Consider the following 21,701-nt stretch of genomic DNA (forward strand, 5'->3'; position numbering starts at 1 on the left):
TAATTCCCACATATTTGCAAATTTCCAAAATTTCTCTGTGGTACTAATTTCTAATTTTACTCCATCGTTGGAGAAGATGCTTTGTATAATTTCAGTCCTTTCAAACTTTTTGAGGCTTATTTTGTGGCCTACCCAGGAGAATGTTCAATGTACACTTGAGAAGAAGTGTGTTTTGTTGTAGTTGGGTGGAGTATTCTATAGATTTCTGTTAGGTCTCATTGTTTTGTAATGTTCAAGTTTTTTATTTCCTTTTTGATCCGCCTAGTAGTTCTATTCATTGTTAAAAATTAGGTATTGGAGTCTTCAATTACTATTTTGAATTGTCTATTTCTCCTTTATTTCTTTCAGTTTTTACTTCATGTATTTTGGATTAAGTTCATATATGTGAATAATTGTTATATTTTTCTCATGGATTGACCCTTTTATCATTATGAAATGTCCCTCTTTATCTCTAGAGACAATTTTTGTCTTGAAGCCTATTTTAATATGATATTACTTTAGCCATTCCAGTTCTGTTTTGCTTTCTGTCTGTTTGGTATCTTTTTTCATTCTTTTACTTAAACCTATTTGTGTCTTTATATCTCTTATAGACAGCATATAGTGGGACTTTTTTAAAAATTTTTTTATTCGGGCTGATAATCTCTGTCTTTAGATTGGAGTATTTACTCCATTTTCACTTAATGTTACTTATATTGTTGATATAGTTAGATTTACACTGCCATTTACTTTTTGGTTTTTTGTGTGTCATGTCTTTTTTGTTCCTCTGTCCTCCCTTTTCTTTCTTTTCTTTTTATTTTATTTTATTTTATTTTTTTTGCATTAAATGAATAGTCTCACTGTAACATTTTAATTTTATAAATGATTTTTTCACTATATTTTCTTATTTTCTTAGTAGTTGCTCTAGTGCTTACCATATGCAATACATTTTAACAGAATCTTCTTTAGATCTACACTGACTTAATTCCAGTTAGATATAGAAGCATTATTCCTCTATTACCCCCTCCCCTTTTTTTGCTATTGTTTTAAAACATAGTGCAAGTATGTTCCAACTCCAACAATATATGGTTGAATTATTACTTTACATAATTTTATGTTTTTTAAAAGAAATTGAGAGTAGAAAGGAGAGTAAGTATATATTTATAGTTTGCTTAGTAACCTTCTTATTATAATTTCTGCTTTTATTCATTTGGATTTACCATCTGGTGTAATTTTCTTACTCCAGTAGCGCTTTGGCTGTTTATCAAATTCTCTTTGTTCACTGTTTTTAAGGCTCTTTGATTATGATTTGCCTTGGTGTAATTTTCTTCATGTTGAGGTTCATTGCACTTCTTGCATTTGTGGTTTTAAAGTTTTTACCAAGTTGGGGACATTTTCACAATTACTTTTTCAAATATTTTTTGTATCCTCCCTGTCCCTCTTCCTTTAGGGATGTTCTAAAATTGTACCTGTATCTGGCCTCTTGAATTTGTCCCACAGCTCATTGATTGTTAATTTTTTTTTTTTCCTGTTTTTTCTCTCTAACTTTGGAAAATTTCTGTTGCTGTTTTCAATTTATTAATTTTTTCTGCTGCAGTGTCTAATCTGCTGATATTCTCATCCAGTGTATTTTTCCTCTAAGACATTGTAACTTCCATCTCTAGAAAACTGATTTGGGTCTTTTTAAGATATCTTCCATGTCTCTTCTTAACATGTCTCTTCTCTTCAAACTTTCCTGTTGCCTTTTGAACCTGTAAAATTGATATAATAACTTTAAACTGTCTACTGATTTTATCATCTGTGTCAGCTTTAATTTTTTTCCTTGTCATTATGAGTCATATTTTTCTGTTTTGCTTGCCTGTTATTATTTTATTGGGTTGTAGACATTGGCAATTTTACTTTGTTAAGTTCTACATATTTCTTTATTCCTGTAAATATTCTTGAGCTTTGTTCCTGGATACAGTTAAGTTACTTTCTAACAGTTTGATTTTTTGTGTGTGTCTTATTGTTAAACTTTGTTAGGCAGGATCAGAACAGCATTTAGTCTAGGGTTAATTTTCCCTACTGTTGAGGCAAGATCTTTCTTAGTACTCTACACTGATACCACGTGAATCTTGTTTTCCACTCTTACTGATGTCACTATTACATGCCATGTGAACTCTGGGCACTATTACCTATAATCTTTTTGGATGGATGTTTCCCTAACCTCAGATAGTTTCCTCACACACATGCATTGATCAATGCACAACTGAGTACAAGAGGAAGCCTTTTGCAGATGTGTGAAGTTCTCTCTGTGTGCAGCTCTCTTTTCTAGTAATCTGCCCTGCGTACTAGCCATATTTCCTCACTGGACTCGCAGCTTTGCTTCTTTCACTTAGGGATATAGCTGGGTATTACCTGTACTTTCTACACAGGGAAGGAAAGTTTCTCTAGGCTGTAAGTGAGGACAATTATAGTGCTTGCCTTGTTTGTTTTCTGTCTCACAGGAATTGATGTCTAGTGTCTTGGGAATCCTTGTGTTTTAATATTTTGACTGTTTTTTTGGTTTTAGGCAGAAGGGTAAATCCATTTCCTCTTTTCCATCTTGTTTTGGAAGCAGTAGTCTTAGTTTTTGTTTCAATGAAATGATTAACACATGACTTGCATAAAACCTTAGTTGAACTTACATTTAGAATTTCAAAATTTTGTTAACCAAAAGATTATATAGGTTTAATGTGTTTTGGAAAGTGTATAGTGAGTATAGTGAAGAAATATGCTAAGGAGTATGATAGTGAAACATACTTTTCTGAAGGATTCTATGGAATTTTTTTTTTTTAATGTAGTGGGATATTTTTAAGGAATATTTTAACATATTCATCAAAATTAAGACAGATTCACATGAAAGGATTTTTTTTGTGTGATGTGAGATGTATATGTACAGTTTTCATGTTCTGTTTTAAAAGAAGTTTCAAAAATAACTTTTATTAATTTTTCAGGCATATTAATGAAGATAAGAGAAAAACAGAAGCTCAAAAGCAAATTTTTGATGTTGTTTATGAAGTAGATGGATGCCCAGTAAGTATTCTTTTTTCCTGACTGTCAATTTATTTTGTCTTTCTTGTTAATGAGGTTTTTATAGTTTTAGTAGAAACAATTTTGGTACCACTTTCTTTTAAATTGCAACTTCTTAAAAATTACTTGATACCAAGCGATCTCTTTTATTGATATTTTCAATCTATACAGGCCAATCTTTTATCTTCTCACCGTAGCTTAGTACAACGAGTTGAAACAATTTCTCTAGGTGAGCAACCCTGTGACAGAGGAGAACAAGTAACTCTCTTCCTCTTCAATGACTGCCTGGAGGTAAGGTTGTATTTAATATAGAATAATAACAATACTGATTTTTGTACTTCCCTGAATATTTAAAACCAAGCCTTGATGGAAATATAATGTAAAATTTTAAAGTAAACTCAAATAATTACTTTTTTTGTTACTGTGACCAATTATTGATTTAATACTACTAGTAGAATTCTTTTAGGGGAAGGTCTAATATTAAGAAGTATGATAAGTTTCAATGACTTCAAATCCAAGTCAAAATGAAAATCTAATTTATGTCCATGCAAATGAATGTTTAGGTTAAGAATTTTGGGAACTTCTTATTTCTCTGTATATTTATTCAAGGTTTACACAATAATTATGAGTTCTTTTTGAAATTCAGTTGGCTTTTCCAGCAAAGATGAAGTCAGTATTTTGTTGAGGATGGAGATTACTTGATAATTTAATATTATGAATTCCTTCATTCTTAAGGAATAATGTTAAATATAATATTAAATAATATTAAATCAACTGATTTGAGAGTGAATGAGTGGTCAGTATATTAGATGGAGTACAAGGATTCTAATTCTAAAATTCTTGTCCATCCAAGTTTTTTCTTCCCATAATACCCTTACAGACAATTGAATTGTTTGTGTGCTTTTTCAACTCTTTTCTTTCTTTTAATATTTATTTTTAAACAACTAAACAGTCTAGTGACAGATAAAAAGGATGCATTTTCCTTCATCTCAGAAGAGAAAAATGTTCATTTTGCTAAAACAGACATTAATTAATAAGAAGACTCATTTGACTTTTGTTATTGGGTAACTTTTCTGTTGCCTTCATCAAAGCGATTGATGGGTTTCCTTTTTCTTTAAAGTTTATGTCCTTTTTTAAAAAAAATTTCTACTTGAAGTGCTGCTCTCTTATATCATATACATTACATGAAATACATAGAAATATTAGAGAACAAGCCATGCCCAGAGAGAGTAGGTGCAGGTGTGATAAATTCCCACCAAAAATTCAGTTGTGTTAAGTGCAGAGTTAAGAGGTTAACAGAAAATATTTTCATTTGATCAGTAATATTTCAAAAAGCACAGATATAAAGACAGTAAAAATACTCTACATAATTGGCCATATCCTAAAGTGAGAAAATCAGCAAACCATGAGGCAGATAATTCTGAATTCCCTGTCTCTCTTATAATAAGAACTTTAGCCTGCCATGCTTTTGAGAACAGAGGCTAGGTGAAAGAGTCAATTTTCAATCATATTTTATCTAAATTTGCATGATGATGGGGTTTTATTGTACATGGTCTCTCTGTACTTCTGACTGGTTCTTCTAAAGCTTTTTTATGTTTATCCTGTTGGAGTCCCTAGGTCAGCTTGCTCCATTTCATCTAATAGGTTAGTTTTTCTGTTCTTCCTTGCCAACTCATTCTGGTTTATATCCCCTTGTTCCTGACGGAGCTACAGCTTGCCGTAAATGTTTGATCTTACTTACACCCCCTCCAAATTCCTTGACGTCTTCTGTAACTGGCTTATTGACATCCCTTCCACTTTAATTCCTGCCAGTGATCATCTCCTATAGCTTTCAAATTCCTGGCCTCTCACTTCCTTTACCTTCTTGAATCCAGTGACCTTTTGTTCTACTCTCTCTTAGCCTCCCTGTCTCAGAATTACTTCAACAGAAACTGCTCAATTTCTAACATTAAGTTTGAACTTCAAAATTCATAACCCTATATAAACTTTTATAATTTAGCTGATTTGTTTAAGAAAAATAAACAAAACTCTCAGCTAATTTGGATTGAAAAATATGGTGCTTTCTTAACCTGATAAAAACCTATAGCAGGCATCATAGTTAATGATAAAAATTAGAAACATTCAAAATGGTAAAATCTGTATTGTCTCCTCTTCAATATGACAGGTGATGTTTCATTCAATCTATACTAATTTTGTATTTAAGGATATATTTTTCTTTCTTGATATTTTATCTGTGTTTTGAGGGTTTTTTTTTAATGTAGATGTACTAGCATTTGTGTCATCAATATTGACACTTGTCATTGTTTTTCCTTTTTAAAAACCTTAAAATTATTTATTTTGCTTAGCCAAATTAATTTAAAAGTATACTCAAATATTATAGTGGAAATACTTGTTTTAAAAGTCTTTATTGCTTATTTTCACTATATTAATGTAAATGCACTTTTAATATTTGATATGTATGTTTGATATGTAACATACACCTGTTTCATATTTCTATTTCAGTGTGAATATGATATACTGACCAGCTTCTGGTCTTTCCTTATTAGCAAACACAAAATAGTACATTTTCTCGCTGCACTTTGTCATACTCATAATGATGACTGATCAATCTCAATTCATTAAGTAACTTAATCTCAAATCATTTTATGTTAATGTCTTTCAGTTGATAATTATTACTGCAAAAGAGATGCTCTCTAAAAAAGGCTCTGCTAGGCTTTCATGGAAGTGAAAACAAAAAATTTAAAGACCATGTAAAATTCACAGAACTTACACATGAATCACAAGGTTCTTTCTGATTTTGCTCCTGTCTTCTTCAGTGTTATCTTACCTATCTCCTCCTTTTGCACGAGTTCCCAGTTTAGGTAAAGTTATATCCTAACACAGCACCTTGAATTTATAATCTGTATCATTTGTTTAATGTATTGTTTAATTAATGTTTTTCTTTCTCAATAATGTAAATATCATGACAGCAGGAACCATTTGTGTCATTCTCACTTTTATCGTCAGTGTCTTGCACAGGATCTGAGATACTGTGAATTCTGCTCTTAAACTGAAATTATCTTTTGAAACCAGGGAAGCGATCCCAGAGTAACTACCCTTCTCCTGAACTCAACCCTTTTTTTTCAAGATTCCTTCATACTTTAATCCTATTGCTTTTCACAGTGCTTCTAATTCTTTCACACCTCTGGAAACTTTTGCATATACCCTAACCCTTTTTTTCTGATTTTTTAATTCTTACATAAACATGAGTATTTTTGCTTCACAAATTACATGTATGATTTTGTCAGATAAGTAACTTAACTCTGCTTATCACATAGTAACTCTGGGATGACTAATTGTTAAATTTGTTATATGTAGATTTATGTGGTTAGTGGTATTTTATTTTTAATTATTTGGTCTTTAATTATTTTTATTTATATTACTGACTATGATTTTTTTATTTCTATAATCAGATAGCAAGAAAACGGCACAAGGTTATTGGCACTTTTAGGAGTCCTCATGGCCATACCCGACCCCCAGCTTCTCTTAAGCATATTCATCTAATGCCTCTTTCTCAGATTAAGAAGGTGCTAGACATAAGAGAAACAGAAGGTATGCTCGTTGGATATACTATTTGCTAAATATAAGTGGTTTATGTTTATTGTAGTTTTGATTCACTCCCTTGTGGTTTTTTTAAAAATGGTAAGTTATCTTTAAATAGTTGGTCAGTCTGGTAAAGTAATTGTTCTTGTATCTCTATCCCAACTTCATCTCTAGAAACAGACTTGATTTTTTATTTTTTCAAATGAAAGTCCTATTTCAACCTGTAGGATTATCTTCATGCCTTAAGGGTCAAAGAGCTTTTAAATGGTTATGCATTAAAATAGTGTCCTAGCCTAGCCTATTCCCACACCACACTAAAACCTATATTTATTCCTTCAGAATCCAAAAGATATCTCCAGTCTATTACTTGTACTCCATATCTTAATACCTTTCTTGTTGCCAATGGCTGCAGTTTTTTAGGGATATATTTAGGATGTGGATGAGGAATAGATGTGAGTGAAGTGAATATACCCACAATAACTGGTAGACTTGATTTGGGGTCAAAAGTATGTTAAGGAAACCTTTTATTCTCAACTTTGGTTGTGTTAGAGAGGATTCTCTGAAGGTCTGAAATTATACCTACCTAAAACAATGTCATCTGTGTAGTTGGCACCTAGTGATATATGTATATAGCCATATTTTGGATGTTAGGCATACATTTTTATAAGCCCTTTCCATTACTGATTCTTTTAATGATGGAAGGTTTGAATTCATGAGAAATGATTCTTAAAGAAAATTTGAACAGCAACTTATACTGCTGTTTTCACTCAGTTGTCTAATTCTGTATTATGGGTTGCATAGTACTTTTATTTAAATCATCTCCATTTTTTGGAATTTAATTATAAAGGACTTCAGTGCTTCAAATAGGTTGTGTTGTAGCATCTTGGTCACAAAACTTTTTGTAACAATTTTAATATTTGGACATTTTATTTATTTGAACATGATTTAAGTGAGTTGAGTTGTTGAATTATTCTTATAATGGTCTTTTAGATCCTAGAATTCTAAGGAATTATCTAATTTTTTTTTTAACTTAAAAAAATTTTACATCATAGAAAATATTGAATGTCATGGGAAATACTGCTTACTTAATGTCATTAAGTTATCATTATTGGTTCCTTACATGGAATACTATTACCATTATAATTCTTTCCAGTACTTCAACTTAATATGGGGATTTTATTATTATTATTATTATTTTTGTCTAATTGAAAATGGGAATGGGGAGGATGGTGAAGAGATAATTAATTTCGCTGAAATTTCGTTGCTATGAGGGGTCTAAACTTGGATAAATCTATCATTTTCCAAGGAGTAACACTAATGTTTATGGTTATTCTGGAACCCTAGATTGCCATAATGCTTTTGCATTGCTTGTGAGGCCACCTACAGAGCAGGCAAACGTGCTGCTCAGTTTCCAGATGACGTCAGATGAACTTCCAAAAGAAAATTGGCTAAGGATGCTATGTCGACATGTAGCCAACACCATTTGTAAAGCAGATGCTGTAAGTTCTTAAATCAGTATTACAATGAAAGCTTAAACTATATGGCAGTGCATTCAGACTAAAATTGTACATTTCTAATGACCTAATTATGAATGTAGGAGAGTTTTTAGTTTTGTGTGTATTTAAGAAAACTGGTTTATTGAAAGCAATAAATGGTTTGTAGCATGTTGCTTTGCCTTTCAGGGCAAGTTGCCAATCCACTTTTCTCACCAGCTTCTTAAAATCGAATGCCATTATGAAGATATAATTACCTCTATACCATACAGATTAAAGTGAAGATAATGAGCAAGTCAAACTGTTGAAGTTAAGTGACTTGCCAGAAATCAAGTAGCTTGTAGTAGATCTTGAATGGAATCTAGGTCCTGTATAAGATAATTTGATTTCTTCATCTCCATATATGGGAGAGACATGTGATAAACAGGTATAGACCCCTTACTCTTTGTACAAATGACATAGATTGAAGATAATGTATTGATATAATAGATGACCCTTTTCAGTAAAAAAGTACTGTGACTGAGATTGTCTTGGGCATTCCTATGGGAGTAAAACCTTTTACTATAGTTAAGTCTGACCTTAAAAGACACGGAGGTATAATGTGGTTTATGAAGTAGGTAATCCTTGATTAAAATCCCTTACCAAAGTGTTTAGAAGAGTAAATAGACTTTGGTTTGTTTTTTTAAATTTTTATAGTCCAAGAATATGTTATAAATAAAGGATTGTTCCACAAAAAAGTTTATAGAGGGAAATACAATGCTAGTGCATTTAAGAGAATGCTGGCTAGAAAAATGGTGGTGACATCTTTTGTTATGAAATTTGCGAAACTGCTCTTATAAGGAAGAATTTTTTATAGTTCTAGGTATCTATATGTAAAATGAGTTTCCTTGTAGTATAGCGATTCCTTATTATCTAGTTTACTCCTGCATTTATCAGGATGTCAGACTAGATGGCCTATGCAGTCTTCTCCAAATTTATAAACCTAATACTGACAGTTAAAGTTAGTGGAACATTTTCCTTCAAATACAATCTATTGAATTACTAGCCACAAGGTGGCTAATAATACTAGAACTGAAATACAGTGAATGGAAAAATTTCATCAAGTAAAATTAGCCACAAGATGGCAGCAGACTTTTAGCTATGTTCTGATTTATATTGTCTTATACCACAAAATTCTTTCAGTCTCTTGAAATTGTGTTTTTAAGAAATATTTGTAAATTCAGATATTCAGTGACTTCATTTGAGCCCTTTTCTGCATTTAAAATGCTACACAGTAAATTTTTAAAAAGCCCCAAGTAAGCATCTTATTTGAGAACATTTTGCCATGTTAAAGAGAAAGTGTTTCTATGTAAGTATTTATAAAAGATGTAAAAGGTAGGAAAATCTTTGATTTATTTGAATCAGTAGTTTTTGTCTTACTATTACATATTTCTTAGTACCCCAAATAATTTGAGCTTGCTTAATTAAAAGAGTAAAATAAGTATAACTAATTTATTCTATACGTTTCATTCATCGTGCCCATTCAAAAATGACTTAAAAACTAAAATTGTCAGGCTAAGAGAAAACTTAATCTAATATCATTATTTTAAATGAGAAACTAAGGACAAGAGCAATGACTGATTAGTATAAAGCTAATGCTAGAATCCAGGTATGCTTATTCTTGGTCAAACCCTCTTGATGTTTTTTTTCCCCCGTGGATACGATGTCCCATATTCTGTTATCTCAGAATTTAAAGAGAAAAGTTTTAATCTGTTGAAAATCTTATCTCTCAGAATACTTAGGTATTTTTGGCCTCTTGCCAACATGTAACTTTTAATTTTATGGTCCATACTCTAAGGTTTATATACTGCCTAAGGTCAGATGGTAGCTTTGCTGAGGCCATTACAGATTTCTAACCTCCAATGTCAAAAGTATGATTTTATTAACAAATTATTTTAAGCAATATTATCCTCTTCCCCAGTTTGGTTAGTTTAGATTTGATGATTAAATGACCTATGCTACAATTCAGAACTTTTGCCACAAACTTTTTATATTTCTCTTAAAATCAAACCCATCCTACATTTTGGTCAAAATCACCACTGGCTACTTATGAGCAGCAATATTTATTTTAAGTTTTTAAACTTGTAAGTAGAATTTTTAATTATGTGAGGAATAGACTGAAGATAGAACATGTGTGAAAAGAGTTTGTGTTTTTGAGTCCATAACATTTATCATGAAGTTAATATGATTTTTATTTAAAATTATAATTATTTGTCACCTCTCCCAGGGTGACGGAGATGCAAAGGATTACTCAAAGCCCATTTCTTCTGAGCAGTGAGAAGCCCCAAAGGGGTTAATTTCCAGGATCCCTCAAGAGAGAGGCATTCCTCCTCAGAAAATAACCTCGAACTAGGGTCTTCTCTCAGTATTTATTATCCAGGCCAGAAAGTTACTGAAAAGGAACATAGGTGGTTACAAAAGAACAGTAGATAATTGTCATGACAACAGTCATTAGGTTTGGCTGCGCCAAGGACATCTGCCCTTAGAGCCAGCAACTTTGCTGTGTTATAATTCTTTATCTACAACAGAGACTTTAGCCCGGGAAAAGTTTCCTGTCTTTCACAAACTTAAAATTTCTATGTGTAAGACATTGTTGGGTGGGGAGGGAGGAGGGAGGGAGGTTTTGGTGATGGGGAGCAATAATCAGCCACAAATGTATATCGACAAAATAAAAATTAAAAAACAAAATAAAACAAAAAAAAAAACAGATGACATGGAAATTTAGATGTGTTACAGGGTAACTCTTATTTATTCATATACTTGAAACAAATGTAATTTACAGCTTACAGTAAGTAATAATTAATAAAAGTATAACCATGAAAAAAAAAATTTCTATGTGTAATTTTAAAAAGTTAGGCTATACCTGAAACCACAGGGCCTTGGAAGCTAGGCCCTATGAAATACATTTGCATTATTAATGTTAGTATTCTCCACAATTATTCTACCAGCTTTTAATATAAATGTCTGTTATTGGTACTACTGTTTATTGTTGGCCAAATCAGAAGCTCTAAGCTATAAACATGATTACAGAGTTTGAGGAAATCACTGAGGCATAGGCTATTGAAGGGAACATATGATAGTGTATATTTTTTTCTTTAGCATCTGGGAGTTTGAGGACTATTGGAGAGGAGAGCTTAGGAAAAGAAGGTAAAGAAAGTTTCTGATAACTCTCAAGTAGACTGGCTTATAGGCTTAAGATGTCAGAAATGCTAGAAAGTTTTCTGTGAATTAACACCCGTGAGTAAACTCTAAACACTGTAGCTGAGGCTCAGTTTCTCCCGAAATTAATATTATGTATCTCAGTGGGAGAGATTGATTACTACTTTCTAATCTTAAACATAGCAAGTCTGTCTTCAGAACTAGTCTTAGGTACATGTAAATTTAGGGCTGTTTGAAAAACTTGCCTTTACAAAGCTTCTTTGATATTTGACATACTTTGAATAAATTATAAAACGTTTTTAGAATTAGTATGTTATTAAAAATGAGTTTTGGTTATGCTGTAAATTTCATTCTTATTTTACTTTAGCAATTTAGAGGAATAGGTTAAAATGTAGGAAGGTTTTTTTTTGGAAGAGAGAATGGGAATTGAGAAAGAGTAACAGAAAGTCTAGGACTACTGAAGATAAGTTTCCCCCAGTTACACTTTTGCCTATGATTTACCCTAGTTACCTTCCTCTGTGCAGAGAGAGCGAAAGGAAGTACTTCATCTTTATATCTTAATAAATAACAACGTTGTCTTCTTAACCACTAGTGAACTATCTAGATATTTACCCTTTAAATAATTCTGAATGCAGAATGTTCTAGGAATGTAAAAGACCCTATATCTATCTTCTCCTTTCCACCAATCAGAAGCAATTTAGTTGTTTATTGAGAGAAAACATGAAACCATCTGCTCCCGTTTTAGTTCACAGGTGGTTATTATATGATTAGTAATAGTTGAGGTAACAATAAGAAAAACTGAGAAGCTCTTTTTTTTATTAGCTCGTGCTGAGATTTAAATTTCATGGGCCTTCATTTTAAACATTAAACACACTTGGAGTTTAGTTTCATTTTATATGTGTGTGTGTGTGTATATATATATATATGATACATTTTGCATCTAAATATTTTATTCAAAGAGTAAATTTAAGTTACAAATATTTAATTTTATATTCATGCTGATTACCATCTATTTTAAATTGAAAAATATTTGCACATAAGAAAAAAATCAAATACATAAAAGTATACTGCAGTAAAATGTAAGTCTCATACCTCTGTCCTACTAGTCTTTCTTTTCAGGAACATGACTTTTGATACTTTCTTAGGTATCTTTTCAGAAATATAAGTGTAAAGTTTTTTTTAAAAATGTGCATTTCTTATTAGATTTCTGGGTAATTTTCTGTTTATAATACTATCATAAATGGACATTTTAGCTGTTTCTAAATTTTTTTGTTTCTAAGGTGTTTTGTAAATAGATGAATCTTTAAATATGTATGTTTATTGGCAAAAATTTGTCTATTTTTATTAAAAGCTTTTTTTCATAATTAAATAAGAAAAAAAAACACTATAGTATTTCACTAGAAAAATGGGCAAAGTATATAAATAGATTATTTGCAAACAAGAAAGTTTTAAGAACCAGAAAACATGGGGGGAAAAAAAAGCTTCACTAGTAATTTAAAATAATACAGATTAAGAGAGCAACATGTTAATTGTTTTTAAGAAACCAAATTGTGAAAGATTCTTTAAAGGAGACTATCAAGGACTGGTAAAGCAAGATAGAACCTTTCATGCTCTGTCAGTGAGAAAATATAGGTTGAGGCATATACCTTTTTTGGAAAGCAATTCATTCGTCAGGAGCTTTAAAAATGTTCACACTTTGCTTTTCTACTTCCAATGTTCTAACTTAGAAAACTAGATGGTTTAATATTTTTATATGCCAATATATATACTTTCGTTTCTTTTTTTTTTTAATTGTGGTAAAATTTACATAACATAAAATTTACATTGTTGTGCAGTATCACCACCATCCATCTCTAGAACTTCTTTATCTTCTCAAAGGGGAACTCTGTGCTTATTATACAAAATTCCCCATTACCTCACTTTAAATGTTCAAAAATTGTAGAATGATAAACCTAATTGTGGTATAATTAGGAAAGACTTGTCAGCCGTTCATTAAGAGTAATTCAATTGAGTATTTAATGACATGAATAAAACAGTATACAGGTCATTGAAAAATGTAAGATACAAAACTGAATATCATGACTCAGATGTTGTTACAAAAACATTTTATGCTTGTAGAAAAACATCTGTAAGAAATGTACTGAAGGGCCGACCCCGTGGCTCACTCGGGAGAGTGCAGCACTGGGAGCGCAGTGGCACTCCCGCCGCGGGTTCGGATCCTATGTAGGGATGGCCGGTGCGCTCACTGGCTGGGCACGGTGCGGGCGACACCAAGCCAAGGGTTGCAATCCCCTTACTGGTCACAAAGAAAGAAAAAAACAAAAACAACAACAACAAAAAAGAAATGTACTGAAATGTTGGTTAGTAGAGTTATGGGTGATTTTTTTTTTTATACTATTTTATTTTAAAGTAGTGTCTTTCAAAGTTCATTTTAATCTCCAAAGAATAGTAACATTATTTTAAAAAGATACTGATAATTGCAAGTGCTGTTACAGAGTTGGGATAGATAGGCAACCAAAAGTCATTTATTTAGCTAACGGATCGAGAGGGTCTGGAGTAGGCAGAGTGGATTTGGTTGTTCTCATGAAGAAATTAGAGAAGCTTTAGCAAAACCAAGGCTGTTTATACATGTGTCAGTGGTGGAGATCCAAAGCAGACATTTATAGTGGTATAGTATTTAACACCTTGTGTTTATAAAGAGACCTAACATTTCATTTCAGAGTACTTTTGTGCATTATGTTGTTTTAGCCTTATGATTGTTATGGGTTAGGTCTCCCAGATATTTTCTACATTTTGCAGATGAGAAATTTTCAGAAAAACCAACTTTCAGAAGGTTGTATAATCTCTCTAGCCATAGAATGATAGTGCAGGAGAGTCTCATAGTCGTAGAGTAACAAGGCAATTTGCCAGTTCATAGCTAGATTTAAAATTTTAAATGAAAGTTGGTTATAGAACTGTGCAGAAGCATTTTGTCTAACTTGCTTTCTTCTGAAAGCAATACTTGAGCATAATTTGACCATAATTTGGTAGTGGTTCTTGGCCTATATGAAGTCCTTGACTCCTTTGGAAATGCAGCATAAACTGTGAACCCTCTCCGAAAAATGCACTTTGCACATGCACACACAAAATTTTGCACATAATTTAGGGGAATTGCATACCCATTGTCACCCTAGGAGCTTTTGATTACAAGTTTGGAACCTCTGATTTGTAATCCTATATGCTGACTGAGGAAGACAGGGAAAAGAAAGGGAAAGTCTCAATCTTAATTTGAGATTATCTTAAGGAAAATGTGATGTTGGTATTGTAGCAGACTTTATACTTAAGCATTAAGTCTGCTAAATTTCTAACTTAGTTTTAGGGTTGTTAGTAAGATTTTATGTTGAGGTCTGTTTCCAATTGCTTTGGTGTCCATGGTCCTTGCAATGAATTATTCATTTGCTGAATCCTTATTTTCACTAACCTTAAATTAGTACATTTCAGAGTAGAAATTGTCATTTATATCAAGAATTTTGAGTAGCTTCATAAATAGTATTTACAAGTGCTCTCATATGTATATATGTGTTTAAAGATTTAATTTAGAAATAGTTGTGCTTTTGTAAATTTAAAATAATAAAAATGTATTTTTTTCAATAGGAGAATCTTATTTACACTGCTGATCCAGAATCCTTTGAAGTAAATACAAAAGATATGGATAGTACATTGAGTAGAGCATCTAGAGCAATAAAAAAGACTTCAAAAAAGGTGAGTTTTAGTGAAATTACTATTTGACATATCTCTAAAATGTATTTTTCAGACTATATTAAAATAATATTGCCATAAACACTAGTATAAAGGTAATCTATCCAACAAAGCTATTTTGTTGTTCTAAAAAATAACCCACAGAAAAAATAGTTTTAGTTCAGTGACTTCTTTGCCACCGTAGTTATAACTTGTTATCCTTCTCATTCTTGCTGTAGTGATACTTCTGTGAACTGTGTTTCAGTAGAAATGTACTGTTGGGGGCCGAGCCCGTGGCGCACTCGGTAGGGTGCTGCGCTGGGAGCGCGGCGACGCTCCCGCCGCGGGTTCGGATCCTATATAAGGATGACCAGTGCACTCACTGGCTGAGTGCCGGTCACGAAAAAAAAAAAAAAAAAAAAAAAAAAGAAATGTACTGTTCGTGTTTTAGATATAGGTATGTGTGCATTTATCTTAAATACTGCACACAACAGCAAAGGGCACAATGAAATGACAGGGAATCAGGAGACCTATTCTTGACTTCAGAAGTATGTTTTAGTCTTCTCATGATGAAAATAACTTTTTAACTTACCTTATCAGAGCTGTTGAGGACTACATATGTATGTTGGTAACAGGGCTTTTTAAAGTAGAACCAGAATTTTAGGGTTCTAAGAGAAATTTGTAGCTATGTAGTCTACTGTTAGATAAGTTTTGTTTTATTTTGTTTTCTTTCCTTTGGAGGGGAGGCCTTGTGTTTTAATTATCTTTGTATCTCCTGTCATTTAACATATATGATGTATAGTAGATATACATGTTAAATGATGATTCAAATGAACTCCTTTACTCTTTCAATAAAGAAATTGAGGTTCAGGTGGTTTTGGATTAAAGATCTCATAACTAGGCTGTGGCAGAATCAGATAAGAACTCAGGTTTCTTCTCTTCCAGTTTTTTCCTCCCACCTTCTATCATTGGACTGGAATGTTCTCTAAATGTAAGATGGAATAGTTGGCAATTTACTACATTTTCTCACTGCTTTGTGCCAAAGAGAGTTTAATTCTGCCATGTACTATTTGTAGAAAAATTTTGATGTGTATTTGGCTTTCTTTATGCATAAAACATTCTTATCAACTATATTAAATTTGTCTAGGCTTAACTAATTGTAACTTTTTTTTAACTCTAGGTTACAAGAGCGTTCTCTTTCTCTAAAACTCCAAAAAGAGCTCTACGAAGGGCTCTTATGACATCCCATAGTTCAGCGGAGGGACGAAGTCCTCCCAGCAATGATAAGCATGTAGTGAGTCGTCTGTCTAGCACATCGTCATTAGCAGTAAGTGATTTTGATTTAATCAGTTGAATGATTTACTCATATTTATGAGGTTGGTATGGAATTTATTAACTTTTTAAAAATGGAAATGTTAATGTTTCTCATCATTTTTTCTTTAGTGTATCTTCAAACTTCTAACCTACTTACTGGGTAAAGGCAACTGAGAAAGCCTTCCTATTAATGAACTAGAGATATACCTAACATGTAGTCTATTCAATATGAAATTTTATTGGGAACAAAATGTGTTCTAAAATCTCTAGGAAAAGAAGCATGCTCAATCTGGCATATCACTTTACGTAGCTATGGTTCTGTTTATACAGATTGATTCCAGTAACAAAACAGAGACTGAGTTTTATGTGGAGTATACTAACATTTATAAAGCAAATGTATTTCATAGGGCCTAGCTTCCAAAGCCCTGTAGTTTCAGGTATAACTTAACTTTTTAAAATTACATATAGAAATGTTGAGCTTGCAAAAGACAGAAAACTTTCCCCAAGCTTAAGTCTCTGTTGTAGATAAAGAATTGTAACAGCAAAATTGCTGGATCAAGGAGAGATGCCGTTGGTGCAGGTTAACCTACTGATAGATATGTTAAGAAAGTTACTTGATTGTTAGGTAAATATGCTAAGGAAATTGCTGTAGGGAAAGAAAGCGTTTGCTAAGAACAAGCTTTTGTTGGTGGATTGACTTAACTTTTTAATAATTACATTATGGAATGTCACTTTGTTATTTCACTGATGTTACCAGCCTCTGTTGTTAAACGATACTTAGCCATTAACTCCACCTATGTTCCTTTTCTGTAACTTTCCAGCCTGGAGAATAAATACTGAGAAAGAACCCCAGTTCAGGTTTAATTTCTGGAGGAGGAATGCCTCTCTCTTGACGGTTCCAGGAAATTAACCCCTTCAGGGTTTCTCACTGCTCAGAAGAAATGGGCTTTGTCTCTGTCACCCTGGGGGAGAGGTGACAGAGAGTGCAACACTGAGTTTTAGTCCTTTTACTATTTCTGTGATGAGTAGAAGATATGGTACTGAATTTCAGAGGATGATATGGGTTCTAAATTTGTATATATTTTTAAATGTTTCCTGAACAATCTAAAATCCCAACTGTCAGAAATTTAATTAATATTAAGGGCATTGCTAACATGTATTACTATCACTAGTACATAAGTGATATATTTGTTCTTTATAAAATTATTATTAACCCAACTTACTATGCTTAAGAAAAGCAAGTGGCTATCACTTCTTAGCAGTGTGTCCTTCAGCAAGTTTCTCATTCTCTCTTACCCGCATTTTTGTAGAGGTTAATAGTACTTATCCCATGGTATGATTGAATGGACTAAATAATATATTTATATTATATAATCACACATATGTATGTGATGTGATTATATACTGAGAGGCAGTTTGAGTAGGGGTTAAGAGCGTGTTCAAATCCTCCCTCTGCTAGCTGTGGGACTTTTTTTTTAACACTTAAAATGTGGGCATTTTATTGTATGTAAATTATACCTTAATAAATTAGATTTTTATTTATTTAATTTTTAATTGAAACATAGTTGATTGTACATATTTGTGGGGTATAGCACTGAATAGCAATACCTGTGTGCAATATGTGATGCTTAAATCAGGATAATTAGTATATTCAACATTATACAGTGTAATTGATTTTACCAATGCCTCCACTTTTGGCAAGTTATTAAAGATCTCTCCATTTTAATTTCACTGTCTGTAAAATGAGTCTAAAGTAATTGTAAGGATTAGATGAGTTCATATATGTTAAGTGCTTAGAATAGTACCTAGCACATTGTGAGTCCTCTAGTATTTTATAAGTGGTTAATACCTTTTATTAATGTAAAATTTATACAGGCAGGGCATGTAATATGCAATAAATACTTTTTAAAAATAGTAGTTTAAGTCTCTAGTTAACACATCAGAATTATGGCTAAATCTATGAGTATATTTGTACAGCTTTTAGATCAAGGTTAACCTTAACCATAAGTTGTACTTAGTTTACAGTATAAATCTATGCAGTAAATTTGGTGAATTAAAATTGACAAAACAAAATGCAGATAAGCATTCATTTGTTAACATTAGATTATAGTAGTCCTCCTCGTTATCCACGGTCTTGCTTTCTGTAGTTTCAGTTACTTGTGGTCAACCACGGTCCAAAAATATTAAATGGGAAATTCTAGAAATAAGCAATTCATTAATTTTAAATGTGTGTCATTCTGAGTAGCATGATGAACTCTCATACTGTCCCCCCTCCATCTTGCCTGGAATGTGAATCGTCTATATATGTATGTATATGTATGTACTACTCACCCAGTAGTCACTTAGCTGTCTTGGTTATGAGATTGACTGTTGTGCTATTGCAGTGCTTGTGTTCAAGTATGCCTGTTTTACTTAATATTGACCTCACAGTGCAAGAGTAATAATGCTGGCAATTCAGATATGCCAAAGGGAAGTCATAAAGTGCTTGTTTTAAGTGAAGAGGTGAAAGTCCTCAACAAGGAAAGAAAAGTTGTATGCTACAATAAGAATGAATCTTCTATCCATGAAATTGTGTAGAAAGAAAAACAAATTTGTGCTAGTTTTGCTGTCGCACCTCAAACTGCAAAAGTTATGGCCACAGTATATGTATAGGAAAAAACAGTATATACAATGTTTGGTACTATCCAAGATTTCAGAAATCTGCTGGGGATCATGGAACATATGCCCGTGAATAAGGGTGGACTACTGTATAAGCTTTCTCAAAACCAGATTACTATTCCTTGTTTATTTTCTGCATCTGCAGTAACTATTTTAAACATTACTGCCTTTCAAATAAAGGTAAATGGGTTTTTAACAACATTTTTAGAAAATTATTATTTGTGGTTATATCATTTTTATATAGACAATATATATAAGAAGTACCTAAAATATCTTTAAGACATTTTATGTCCTTTTCTCAGTTGCTTGTTTCTGTTCTAACAGATTACCCATTCTATTTCCACAAGCAATATAATTGGATTTACTAAGCATGTTTATGTTCAGTGCTCAAATTCTACTGGTGGGCACTCTAAGTACTCCTGGTTTTGATCTATACATCATTCTGTCTCCCGAGCTAGTTTTTCAGAGATATTAGAAGGAAATGTTGATATTCAAATTTCAAAAAAAGTTCTTTCCAAGTCATCTTTGACATTTGTGAAGAATTAGGAGATATGCCAAGCAGTAATGGAAACAAGCCTTGTGAAGTTTAATGTGAGCTTACTAGCTATTTGAAATTTGTATTTGTGAAAAAGAAAAGTATTTTTTTCCACTGAACCACTTATTGGGTGGGCGGGGACTTTTGAATTCACAACTGTATAACGGCTTCAAATTCATAACAGCTTAGGCTTAATAGAGTTCCTTTGCATACTGGGCACATAAGAATATTTTTTGAAAGATAATTTACTCGTAAGACCAGAAAAAATGAGTTCCATTAGAAATTTTCTTATTTAGGAAAATGATCATTTGAAAGAATAGTAATGATTGTCATGAGTAGTCGATTTATATTTCAAATCTGATTCTTAATCTTAAATTTAAGGCATTTATATAAAATTTATGCTTTTAATATGGCAAATCATAAAAGTTTCACCTGAGGAAAATGTGAACTTCAACACTATCTAAATCGTTGTTTTGGTATCACTTGAATGGTAGTACTTTACCAGCCCAACTCTTTAAATACTTCATTTTACTACCTCATTGATGAGAATTTATAACCAGCTACTGTGTTGGACATTAGTTACAGTTAGCCATTCATATATATATTAAAATAGTAGCCTTATAATTTATTTGGATTTACATCCATTCTTGAATTTTTGTATTCTTGTGCATATTTCTTTGTTATGTTTAAACATTCTGATATTTAACTTTGACCTCTGAAGCAATAAATTTAGACAGTTTAGCCATTTAATAATCACTGTTATCCAGAAGGACTGCTGTTTTGCACAGTGTTTATATGGAGCATGATTATACACGTACACAGACACACTCACACATATGAGTTGTATATGTAATAAAAACACTCCACTCTTTGGAAGTATGACTTTTAATTTTAGAAAATCATTTCTTGTGAAGTGATTTTATTCCTCTTAATTCTTCTTTATGAATTAAGAAGAAAACATTAGAGTTTGTCTTCTTACCTCAAAAACTTGATTACTAGTTTATAAATTTTTATTTATAACCTGAAATACTGAATCATTTTATTTCACAGAAGCAAGTTAGGTGTCACTACTAACACTAAGCCAATATTTGTTCCAATTGAGTTAGTTATCTAATTAACTAGTCTAACATTTGGTTTTTGTTTTCAGAATGCTGAAATAGTTTTAAATATGTTTTCTCCCCATTTCACTTCCCTAATTTTAAATTCTTTTATTTAAAGGTTTTAGAATTGTCAGATGTCTTTAAATTAACTATTACGGTAATTTGTAAAATATAAAAGTGATAGGCATGATACTGAACTGTGTATTACAATTCTTTAAAGAAAAATTTTAAATATAAAATATTTGTCTTGTCTTTACAGGGTATTCCATCTCCCTCACTTATCAGCCTTCCTTCCTTCTTTGAAAGGAGAAGTCATACTTTAAGCAGATCTACAACTCATTTGATATGAAGCTTAAAAAAATCTTCAACTATAGAAATGAATGAACATCTCATACTCAAATAAGAAACTGACTTATATGGTACTTGTAATTAGCACTTGGTGAAAGCTGGAAAGAAGATAGGTAACACTAAACTATATCATTTGATTTTCTTCTTCAAAGAGTAGGTTTACCTCTTATATTTTTGAAGTTAGTTCATGTAAAAAATTATATTGATTTTGATGTAATTTATCTCTTTGCTCAAATCCCTCATTTGAAGACCAGTAATTTAAGTTATTCAGTTATTCACAATATCAGTAGCTTTACAATCCTTATACAGTAAATAAATTTTATTGGTGGATGCCAAATACTGCTGTGAAACTATTTGTATAGTCTCTGTGAATGAATTTATGGAAATACTTTTTTGTGTATCTCAGTTTGTACAGAGATTAAATGATATCACAATGCTTACTGGACAAAAACCTGCATAGATTACTGGTTAAATAGTGGGGTCTTGTTCAATAGGTGCTGTTTGAAGCATTTAACTCTCCTTTTTCAGTTTATTTTCTTCTCAAGTGTTTTCAAGATCTAGCATGTGGATTGTAAAAGATTTGCCTTTATTAACAATAATAACATTTAAGGAGATTGTTTCAAAATATTTTTGCTAATTGAGATAAGGATAGAAAGACTGAAAAACATTGTATATTTTGCAAAAATAAGATATTGGTATATACTTGTAGCTGTTTCAGAGACAATATAT

At 31.9% G+C, this 21,701-nt stretch overlaps 1 protein-coding gene across 1 annotated transcript in view; it reads left to right on the top strand.

The window, feature by feature from the left end:
* Positions 1 to 21,158, top strand: part of ECT2 (epithelial cell transforming 2) — a 59,032-nt gene extending 37,874 nt beyond the window's left edge. Inside the window, exons 19-25 of the mRNA XM_063089488.1 lie at positions 2,952 to 3,030; positions 3,199 to 3,318; positions 6,480 to 6,618; positions 7,954 to 8,108; positions 14,934 to 15,041; positions 16,198 to 16,344; positions 20,884 to 21,158. Coding sequence (XP_062945558.1) covers positions 2,952 to 3,030; positions 3,199 to 3,318; positions 6,480 to 6,618; positions 7,954 to 8,108; positions 14,934 to 15,041; positions 16,198 to 16,344; positions 20,884 to 20,973 — 838 coding nt within the window. The 3' untranslated portion in view covers positions 20,974 to 21,158. The remainder of the gene's footprint in view (positions 1 to 2,951; positions 3,031 to 3,198; positions 3,319 to 6,479; positions 6,619 to 7,953; positions 8,109 to 14,933; positions 15,042 to 16,197; positions 16,345 to 20,883) is intronic.
* The last annotated feature ends 543 nt before the right edge of the window (positions 21,159 to 21,701 follow it).

This window comes from Cynocephalus volans, chromosome 1, assembly GCF_027409185.1.
Source record: "Cynocephalus volans isolate mCynVol1 chromosome 1, mCynVol1.pri, whole genome shotgun sequence".
Taxonomy (NCBI): Eukaryota; Metazoa; Chordata; class Mammalia; order Dermoptera; family Cynocephalidae; genus Cynocephalus; species Cynocephalus volans.